The following is an 11,232-nucleotide window of genomic DNA, read 5'->3' on the forward strand; positions in this document are numbered from 1 at the left end:
TATTAATAGACTTTGCAGAACAGTCATTTGTCATCAAATAACGCCTTCCCAGCAAGTGACCTTTTTTCTTCACTTATTATAAAGTTAAGAGTGATTTATTAGGAAAAACGAATGCACTGCACATAATATTCAAACGATTCTTCTATACTTCTTTTTATCATAGCTTTTGTACAAAAACAATTGTGACCAGAACACAATGAATAACAGGTTTCATTCAAAACAGTTTATTCATCTGAGAAGTCAGGCAGCAGGAAATCAGCTTGTTGTGTTACAGTAGGACATTAAAAACACATTGTATATGCATTTATTCATTACACGGTTCATTTGTTTGATAGAAATAAGGCTGTTGATTAGATTTTCATCCTTCACAATTACTTTAGTGTAAATATTTGAATATCTTTATTGTGGTTCTTGTTGTTGAATTACAGTCACCTGAAATGCTCAAATTAAACCAAAACACACAAAACGGAAACAGTGTACACAATGTTGTGTCTGCAACATTGAAAAAAACGCAGGCAGTCATTACAGGAGGAAGAGTGTTGCAACCAATACTTGCTGCCGTTATTGTAAACGGGTGCAGCTTGAGTCAGTTATAGATCATCCACTCAGTCTCATCTGGAGTTCACAGCCTTTGTTGTCCTCGCATTAACGAAATCGGCTTTCCTGTAGCCACACTGTTGGGAAACAAAGAGTGGATTATGGACAAGATATCTATGTTGTACTGCAGATGTTTTGAATCCAATATGTATTGAATTAGTTTCACGTTAGTGCCCCCCAGTGGCTATATACAACATTACACTGTGGTACCAACAGGCCTAAATATCAGATTACTGATTAGTTTTCTTAATGAATAATAGAGGCTCTTCACTGTGAGCACTCTTACGATGTAACGCAGCAATGTTAAATGTTGTGTAGGATATGCTGTACAAAAATGCAACTCGTGGCTTTTTCTAACGGAAGCGACATAGACATGAAGAAGCAAACTAAAACATTCATTAAAGCTTTAATGCTTGACTTATAAACAGTGCGGAGGAGGAAGACGAACATCAAAGAGGCTGCAAGAGCGCACGCAGATAGGATGGCAACGTGTTGCGAGCGGTGTCTGAGAAGAAGTGTCCAGCTGTGCAGAACCCAGATCAGTGACAAATACAAAGCAATTATCCTTTAAGAAAGCATGTGTCGCACTGTAGTGTGCTGCGTGGATATAGTAGGAACACACCTTCTTGTAGGCCCCATGGAGATCACTGTACTTCCACAGCGTGTGCAGCAAGACACATGCAGCCTGACCCGCTCTGGTTGGTCCATAGCTAGGAAATTAAAAGTTCAAATAAGAAAACGTCGGAGACTCTTTGCTTCTGGGTGAAAATGGGAGGTGGTACTCCCTCATGCAGTGGTGACAATCAAACAGGAAATAGTTGTGTGTCATAGAAGAGCTCTTAATGAGGAGCGGTAAGGTGAGCGCAGACAAACCCGTTGTCCTTGTTGCTGATGTTGATGATCTGTGGGAGGGCTCCCTGGTTGACGATGGCTTTGACGTGCTGCGTGTCACTCTGGCTCACGTTAGTCAGGATGTTACAGAGAGACGCCGTCACCTCGGTAGGCAGGTCGGTGCCGGTGTCGTCGTTGGGTAGCATCCCGACCACCTCTGGCAACACCTGCTTCACTTCAGGAGGAGGAAACCAATGAGAACGGGTGCGAAATTAGAAGATGTGACTCGAGGTCCAGATTGAAACGACAAAATTGTCAGTCTCAAGCTCAAAGTATCTCAGTTTGTAATGGAAAGAGTTACCGATGTCAGGGTGCAGTTCCTGGTAGCGCGATATATTTTTTATTAAAGATATGGCCGTCCTCTTCACATTACTCTCTCCCTCCTCTAGCATCTTCCTGACATGCTGGAGGCCATTTTCCCGTTGAACAATGGTGAAGGTGATGGCTTCAGTCACCTGCCGGGCCACAAAAAAGTCAGCAAATGTGTGTAATATAGCTATTTTATTCTATTTAAAAGGTTTTCATACATAATAACTGATTTGTGGTGCAGTAAAAATGTGTATACATCAATCATTTTTGCAAACAGGAGTTAAACAATGTAACAAACTACCACGGCCATTTTTCTTTAATTAACAAGTCTGTTTGTTCAGTTGAACCTGTGAATCATTGTATTCATGGACAATTTAAACTAAATTACATCCACAAGTTTTGGATTTTCCCATCACTTGAATCGAGTGTTGTCACAATGAAATGTAATCCACAGACCAGGTAAATAAAATACAGTATATTGTTTACTTAATTGGGAGGAGAGGTGCGGCCCCATTAACATTTCTCAATAGCAGAGCACGGAGGGTATAATGCTGTGTGAACATCTTTGTTGTTTTTCTCTTCACAGAATAAAACTCGAAACGGAAAGTTTACTTCCGCCCCATCTTACCGATCCATTCCCAGCCGTGATGTTCTGCAGGGCTCCGATGGCAGCCTCCTGTGTGTAGTGACGCACACTACGGGCCATCAGTGACAAGTACATGCGGATTGTGATGCAACTCCACAGCCACTCAACGCCTCGGGGGTTAGCCTTCTCCTCCAGCAGGGGGCACCGTCGCTCCAAATGCTGGGAAGACAGTTTGTGAGCTGCAGTGGATTTCTGATCACTGGGTTCACCAAGAGGAAGCTCTTACTCGCCAGATTAACAATGACTGATTGACACGTCTTTTGTCTGGTTTTTCTTCTATTTCTTATTGTGCATTTTAAAAGTACTTAACCAAGAAGAGGTTGAGCATCAATTTAATATTGCAGCATCACTGCGCTGTAAATGCACATCATCAGAAAGAAGTTACTCTGTCCGACGTCGTCACCGAGTAGCTGCATTGCAAATGATTGTTTAAGGTTTCTGATGGACATGCAAAGATTAAAGAACTTGATGCACTATTCCTGCACTTGCGTGTGTGTTTGTATGTAGCTAGCTAACGATGCCCATTAGATAAAGCCGCACTTTACCACTACCTTATGGGTGGTAGTAGCTAACAGAGCAATATCAGCAATAGTAGCCGAGTGTGTGTCTGGATCTCAGTCAGCAAACACTTTGTTAAGATTTCTAAAGATACTCTATTATGTGACATATTTCACACGTATGACACATTACAGGAAACTTAAATTGGCGTTATGGGAAGTGTAGGATCCAGTGTTGTTGATGCATACTAGGGTCAAGAAGGCAGGATATCTCACATTCTGTTGCAATTCGGATGTGCAATACTTAAGTATCCCTTAATTTGTTTTAATTTAGATTAGACAGTAAAGTATTTGGGGGACACAAAATCCACACAAAGCTGTTGATGATTCTCTCTGGGACTCCGACTACGGGCGACTCCTTTCATATTCCACACAGACATTTGATGTGCTGTTAATGTTAAAATATGGACAAAGCAGGAATGTAAGATGTACTGTTTGCTTTGGTGTTTCTCTCTCCGTTGATATTATTAAAGAAAGATCAATACTATCGGCTTCTAAGGATATTTCATGGGTGATTAAAGCTACAGCAATGCAGCGGTCTTCACAGGACATTGCTCTCAAATATCGTACCGCAAAAAAACATCTGATGTATTGTAAAAACGGATCGTTGTCTGATGGGATTACCTCTGTGATCTTGGCACTGCGATAAGCAAAGCAGCCAACAGCCTTCTGTTCGGGAGCCAAGTTTTGTCGAGATTGTCGAAGATCTAAGGTGTACTTCTTAGGAAGCTCTGCCTCGATCTGATAAGACAGGTTGTGAAGGATGCAGACACAGTTCTCTGTGGACTTCAGAGCAGAAATAGAGATACGCATCAAATTAAATACAGCATGGCAAACTGTTTAATCACATAGATACAACATAACATGAAAACCTGAATGGGAGGATTAGGTATAGTTCTCGCAGGTTTGCTTTGCAAGGTAGAGCCAAGTTTCCATGAGCTATTTATGTTTGGATTTTTCTAATTCAGTGAGAAGCAACGTGATTTATAAAAATAAGTATGAGTCCATTGTGCATCACAAAATATTTCATCCTTAGTTGCACTCCAGATCAAACTGCTAAGAGGTCTGATGTGAATCCGTCTGTGAAGGGGACATTTTTTTCTCTGGAATGATTATAATTTTCAGTTCACCTTGTCATCGGTTTTATAGTCTGCTACGGCTCCGCGGATGTAGTAGACCAGAGAGTCAATAAAGTTCTCACACTCCCTCATTGCCTTCCTGCCATCTGGACCAGCAGAGCTCAGATTTCTGGAAACGGAAACAGTCATAACAATCTAGGTAATGTGACATTTGTGTCTGTGTTTCAAGCAGATGCAGTTTTCAATCCCACATTATATTGAAACGAATCCAAAAAAATAAAAGTATGTCAACCACATAATTGCAAAAAGTCAATGGATGCACTGTTTCGGATGGCATGACTTTCCAAAGCCAGAAGCAATTACGACAGATGCCAAAACATTTTTTCATGTAATCAAACTTCCCAACAATTAACATTCTGACTCCACACAATAGGATATTTGTGCAGTGATGAAATATAAATTGAAGAGGAACTGATCATTTTTCTCATCCACAGGGGCTTAAAGAGGTTTAAGAACATGTTGAGAACTTGATAACCAGCGAGGACTGAGGACTGAGTAGTTTCGGTTTATCCGAGCAGAGAGAGGAGAGAGCTCGATGAATAATTCAGCCTTTCACTCATTTGACCCGGCTGTAGTTGCCAGGGCAGCAGTGAGTCTGATGTCTCTTGTTTGGTACACAGAGAGATGATCTTAACATCTTAGTCTGAGACCACAGCAGATAAATAGTGATTAAACACAACGTCGTGACCGTAGAGACAATGTATGAAAAATAGAATTGTGATTTTCTATTCTGTCAGTTTTCATGCAGATGCACACATTGATTTATCGTCACGTTTCCTCTTGCGCCACCAGATTGTACATCAAGTGTGATTTTGAATTAAATAACTTAACAAATATTGGAGATTTAAATTTTTCGATACCTTGGCTTATGACTAAATAACTGCTAAACTAATGACATTCCCATCAGCTTCAGCTGTACTATCTAGCAAATGCTAGCAGGCTAAAAGGCTAACTAGCAGGCTAAGACGGTGAACATCATACCTGCTTAAAATATTCACGTTGACATCGTCATAGTCAGCTTGCTAGCATAAGAGATTGTAAACTTCCACCATCAGTTTGCATGCATTTCTGGTTCACATTGCTCAGAAAGTATGATAATGTATTTTTCTTGTAAAGTACGTGAATATTTTTGTTTAAATCCGCAAATTCTGAATTTAGTTTATGAGCTGTGTATCTGATCACCAGTGGTGGTGTTTGTTTACTTGACTCTATTAATCGCCACTCTAAAAGCTAGCTGAGTATCTGCTTTCAGAGACAACAAAGGAGCCTACCGCAGGCAGCCTGTGGCATTGTGGAAAGCATCAGCGTCAGCGAGGAGCTCGTCTTTTGGGTTCTCGCCCTCAAAAATGCCAGAACTGGGTACCAGGACTGACTGGGTGAGGACCAATAAGGCCTCTTTGGAGAGACACTCCTTCAGAAGGTCGTGAGAGGAGAGGTTCCACAAAAGACCTAAGAGGGAGATGGAAATATGCTTTTTAATAGGCAAAGACATTTATCTAAAAGAAGTTAGTTAAACTGTCCCTCCGTAGTCCCACAGTACGATCCCAAAGGTCTGACAGCCAGTATGCTTCGACACAGACTTTGTGTATATATTGGAGCACGGTAAAAAAAAACACACCAGTGAGTTCTCGTCTGGTCTCCAAATTACGGCTGCTCTTGAGTACACGCAAAACGGTGCCCAGGCCATCGTTTTCCTTCACCTCCATCTTGTTTTCGCTGCTCTGGTAAACAACATTGCGCAGAGCCCCGGCGGCGGCACACTGCACCCCCTCATGGTCGATGCCCAGGAGCTGCAGGAGCTTTCCGATCCCACGGAGGTAGTACACCTGGAAACACGAGTGTATTATTGATTGACCGATAGAGAATCTCTATGAGCCATCACATTCAGTGTTGTACGATAATCGATTACCTCGGCTATGTCATGTATCAAAGACACATTAGCACGTGAACGGGCAGATATCACTTCCAAAGCCAGAGCCAAATTAGATTAGCGATCTTATTGTTGCTGCCAAACCCTCCTTGTCTGAATGTAAATACCCTGTCAAGGTGTCTAAGGGAGAACTTTGCCAAATCTAATGTTACAGAGTTGGGCTGAGGGAAAGACATGCTTAAAACTATGTACTTTTTAAATTAGGTAATCAAAAGTATTTTTGACTTTGTTCCAAACATGTTTGGCTATAAATGGATAGTAGGATTTGAAATGTTGAAATGTGACCCTTAAAGGCCGTGTCTGAAAGGTTAAGAGTTGGTAAACAGTTGCAGCAACAAGGTGCTGCAATAAGCTTCACCTTACTAAAAGGCTTTAATTGTCTTCAGGCAGTAACTGTGACACTGCAGTCCAGACCATAACCCTCCACAGCTTGTCTCATTATCTTGTCTCATCTGTCTTGTGGTACGAGTCTGAGCTTGAGCTTGAGCGGAGTCAGCTGATGCACAAAATGGCAAAGTGCTACAAACCAAGATCATTAAAACGTTTGGTGAGGGACTGAAAAGAAAAGTGACAATATCAACACAGGCATCACATTACTCATGCAAACATGATGTTATAATGCTTGTTACCAGGTGAGAAGTTGGTTCATTTAAACTGTACAAAATAAGGAAAAGGGGCTCAAAGAAATTCAAATACTACTGCAAAAAAAACAAACGTTCAACACATTTATTCTCAAGCAAAATTGAGTTTTTCCTGCCAGCAAATTCCATTTTCAAATCACTGTTGACATGAGACAATGCATGTAAACAAACATACCATCTTCTTCGCATCTGCACTCTTGAGACACTGACTCTGTATGTGGCTGGCGGCAGAGATCAGCGTGTCCTCATTATCCTGGGTCAGCAGGTTCACAGCCCTCTCTATCGTCATCTCCGGAGGCTTGTTCTCTGACTGCCTGTGTGAGAAGACAGCTGTGAAAGAAAACGCTCCTTTCGCGAATAAAATGCGCTTCATGGCCGACAGCACGCATCGAGAAAATGCAGGACAATGTCGAATTGTTACATGAACCCACACAAACACACAAGCTTACAGTGTCATGACAGTCTGAGCATGTATCTGCTGGAGGGGGACTTCTACTTCCGTCGGCCTCCCTGAGTCCAACTCCACGCTGGTGGCCGAGGGCGGGTAGGAATTCATTCTCCGGAGCCCCTCCCTCCTGACCTGCGCCAGCCACGACAAGCCCTCCTCTGGCGAGATAGCGCCAAGCATCTCATCCCCATTTTGTCCCTGCACAGCGTGTTGGTCCTTTTTCACGATAGTCTGGTTATGACTCCAGCGGGAGCCATAATCGCCACTTTGCCTTAACGCGGCGTTTGCAAACACAGGCTGCGTCGCCGGCGTTTGCCTAAGTGACCTCTGATGGAGGGTCCCGTGCTCGGATCTGGACGCGAGCAGCCGCGTCCCCCGGGGCGCCTCGGAGAAAGCATAGCGACGAAATGAGTCAGAACCAAGCGAGTGGTCCAGCAGAGGGCCCGGCCTGTGCGACTGACTGTGTCCTGGGTGGGTGTGCGTTCCATAGTGGGAGGCACTGTGGTGGAAGCGGATGCGTGGGAACTCTGGGCTCCGTGGCGGAGACACCTCCACCCTCCTCGATGGTCTCCGCACATTGTTGCTTGATAGAGAGCGGTTGGTGAGGCCCAATCCATTTACCTGTGAAAAGGAAACACAATCCACACTTTAATACTTGTGTATTCTGCTGGTACTCTCACTTTAAACTCCTCTGGGAGGACTTCACAAGTTTAATGTCAAAGGTCATGATGATCGCTGTAAAGTTAATTAGTTATACAATGTAATAATGTTTTACTTTGACTGTGCTGTATCACAACATCACAACATTTTATTAACAATATTATAATATAGTCATACTGGGAAACTATAATGTTGTTGCTATTTTAAAAAATGTTCAGTGAACTGTTTTAGGATATGCAGAACATTTGGCCCCATCTATACGGACGCCTGAAACTGATCAAATGTAGTAACAGCTTCTACGACAAGTCAGAAGTGTGACTGAATACATCAAAAACATTGTAAAAAGAAGAAAAAGATATAAAGCTTTTTACTTTTATATTCTCCTTTAACCTCCAATCAGTTGGATACAAAGCAGAATACTTACATTAATTGTTTGCTTGGCTGCTGATCAGTTTATAAATTATATGTATGTATTTAATTAACTGATTAGTGGTTAAGGGAAAAAAAATACACTTTTATTTTACACCTAGTCCGTTGGCAGAATAAATAACTGTTTAATTTTTATCTTGTCAGTTTCAGGGCTCTGTACACCTTGAGCTGACACGTTTACTAGTCACAAATTAAAAAACACAGTGATTCATTTAAAAGGCCTGGAGGCTCTGAATACAAAGTAGCAGCAAAACATTTGACTACAAAATGAACGCAAAGTAGCCGACAGAATTGACTGCACGTGACGGCTACCTGTTACGGAAACAAGAGTCAATCAGGGGAAAAGGACAATAAGATTGTTTGTACCTTTTAGTGCCACATAAAGAAAACCATAAATGCCACTAAATTGTTTGTGTGTGTGAGTGTGTGTGTGTGTGTGTGTGTGTGTGTGTGTGTGTGTGTGTGTGTGTGTGTGTGTGTGCTTGCATGAGTATAAAGAGAGTGAGGTACCTTCATGTTCAGTAAAAGTCCATCGGTAGCATCAAAGCTCTTTGCCGTGTTTTTCTGTAAACGGATACTACCTGAAACAAGTTGAGGAGGTTTTGTTAAAGTGTACTGTTTCACACTGTAATTACCTAAACACATGGAAACACAGATCATGGAGATGACTCCTGGCTCGGCTGCCTGAGCAACAAAAGTACAGCACGAGTGCGGGAAGTGCTTCTAAACCAATGCAAACCAAACACGTTTATTTGCATTGACGGCGACTGACGAGGTGAAGGGAGAAGCAGAGACGTGAGAGAAAACTGGTACTTTAAATCCAGTCTATTATTTATGTTAATCAATCATTTACATATTTCACAGAAATACATAGTATTTACAATGTGAAGCAAGACCCAACAAAAACCATCATGTCCAGACATTATCTTCCCAGTGTGTTACAGGACAGCACAGACCAAAAGCACCACAATAAGTCATTTTAAATAAATGTAACACGTACCTGTGTTATTGTTAAGCAGACCTGAAACAATTAATTAAATAGTCAATAGAGAGAAAATTAATTTGCACCTGATAGCTTGCTTGTTCCTGCTGTTTAAATGGGATTTGCTACTGTTACATACTACTAACTTTTATTTCATTTACATTTTTTTAAAAATTTGATTCGATAATACAAGACATTTGAAGATATCAACTTTGGTTCAGGTAAATCTGTTTGTCCTCGTGGGCCACCACGGTGAATCATCTTGTGTAAATACATATCATGCATCTCTTAATACATAGGGACAGGTTGATCTTTCATATAACAAAATCAAAGCTGTCTTAAAAATCTCTTGTGGTTGATCACAGACTATATTTCATCGCTGACCCACCCTCATATTTATTTCAGCTACCTATTTATAATAAATAAAGTACATAACCCAGTGGAAAACAGGCCTATGGGAATATATTTACTTCAAGCTCTGTCAGCTGTCACTTTCATGTCTCTTTTAGTTGTATGAATCAAACTGCAGAAACCTGTTGGACAAGTATGGACTACTATGAGCCATCCATTCCAAAGTGTCCGTCAAGCCTAAAAAATAGTAAACGATCAGAAGCATATCCCTATGGATCAAGAACCATACATAGGGTTTGGGGATGAGGACCCTAAAAGGGTTACAACATAATAATAATAATACATATTATTTGTATAGGGCTTTAAATGGTAATCAAAGGCACTTTACATGGTAAAGACAGAAACAATAAAAGCAGTAACATTGTAAACATGGCAGATAGATGACAAACAAAAGCATCACAGGTTTAATTCGGTGATATGATTAACAGAACAGGAACGAAGAACCTTTATTGTTCTGCTACTCAAATCTTCATTTGCTTTTTCCTCAAAAAATACAAGACAGTTTCACCTCTTCAAGCATATAAATAAGTTAAATGTAATAATGAAATGAAACAATCAGAGAGGGAGAAGCAGACACTGCTTCCACCAGCCTGATTATTATGTTATTATATCCAAAAAAAAAATGGTTTGTCTAATACAGTGCTTCTAACTCTAAAAGGGTCAAACTGAGATATACTTTTTCGATTGATCTAAATTGTTGTAAATTTGAAGAGTGGAAGGGAGACATGTGCACACCACCTTTATTATTATTATTATTATTATTATTATTATTATTATTATTATTATTATTATTATTATTATTATTATTATTATTATTATCATACAGGCAATTTTGAGGAAAAGTGGATCCCTTCAGGTGCAGCCTCCAAAATAAAATAGGAGTGGCGTGTGAAAAAAAAATGGCCAAGAGCCCGTGAAGTGTACTTCAGCCACACACTCATCCAGAAGACACCTTCAGACGGAAGCTCACCGGTGGACACAGACTTCCTCGCCTTCCGGGCCAGTGTGAGCTGGACCTGCTGCTGGACACGGAGGCTCCGGTCATTTGAGCTCCCTGTCGTCGAGGTTCTTGGAGTCTGCTGGGCCGGCAGGGCCAGACTGGAGTCGCCCAGCACGCACGAGTCCTGCGCAGCTAACGCGGATTTAAAGAACTTCTCTTCCATTGTGGACGAAGACCCCGAAATCCGTGGAGAGTGCGAGTCGGTCGCTTCGACGGATGGGCACAGTTTCTCGGTCCTGCTTTGTTGTCCCTCTGCTCGCGAGGTGGGTCGACCTGACTTGCTGACACCCCGAGGGGCGGGGCTAGAGGCGACTCACCTGAGGTGTCAGGTGTCGCCGCGTGCTGGTATCGGTTAGCAGTGACGTTTACGAGTACTTCAATTCGACTTAGTTGTATTTTACTTCAATGGTTTCTGCAACTTTAATGCATTGCAGAGAGAAAAATTGTACCATACACTTTTACATTTATACAACAGCTTAATTAAAAAAAAAGAATTCTCAGTTATAACTTGGTGCAAAACAGTTTAAAACATCGTTAAATATCAATAACTTAAAGTACAGTTTGATGATACAACTTTGTACTTGTTTGTAAG

At 41.4% G+C, this 11,232-nt stretch overlaps 1 protein-coding gene across 1 annotated transcript; it reads right to left on the bottom strand.

The window, feature by feature from the left end:
- Nucleotides 1-580: 580 nt before the first annotated feature.
- Nucleotides 581-10,803, bottom strand: pkp2 (plakophilin 2). Its single transcript, XM_068586819.1, has 13 exons — nucleotides 10,611-10,803; nucleotides 8,758-8,828; nucleotides 7,160-7,779; nucleotides 6,886-7,024; nucleotides 5,758-5,965; nucleotides 5,411-5,588; nucleotides 4,131-4,248; nucleotides 3,625-3,786; nucleotides 2,426-2,602; nucleotides 1,790-1,943; nucleotides 1,471-1,663; nucleotides 1,220-1,307; nucleotides 581-674 (listed from the first exon to the last, which is right to left on the bottom strand). The coding sequence occupies exons 1-13, from the start codon at nucleotides 10,801-10,803 to the stop codon at nucleotides 612-614; spliced, it is 2,364 nt and encodes a 787-aa protein (XP_068442920.1). The 3' UTR covers nucleotides 581-611.
- Between the last annotated feature and the right edge of the window lie 429 nt (nucleotides 10,804-11,232).

This window comes from Clinocottus analis, unplaced genomic scaffold (assembly GCF_023055335.1).
Source record: "Clinocottus analis isolate CAN_PGR_092001 unplaced genomic scaffold, fCliAna1.0.p SCAF_20, whole genome shotgun sequence".
Taxonomy (NCBI): domain Eukaryota; kingdom Metazoa; phylum Chordata; class Actinopteri; order Perciformes; family Cottidae; genus Clinocottus; species Clinocottus analis.

Coding starts and splice junctions, on each gene's coding strand:
- pkp2 (XM_068586819.1), bottom strand. CDS start 10,803: ATGGAAGAGAAGTTCTTTAAATCCGCGTTAGCTGCGCAGGACTCGTGC. Junction 4,249..5,410: donor AATGCCACAGGCTGCCTGCG/GTAGGCTCCTTT, acceptor TTCCGTTTCCAG/AAATCTGAGCTCTGCTGGTC. Junction 2,603..3,624: donor GCAGTGCCAAGATCACAGAG/GTAATCCCATCA, acceptor CTGTCTTCCCAG/CATTTGGAGCGACGGTGCCC.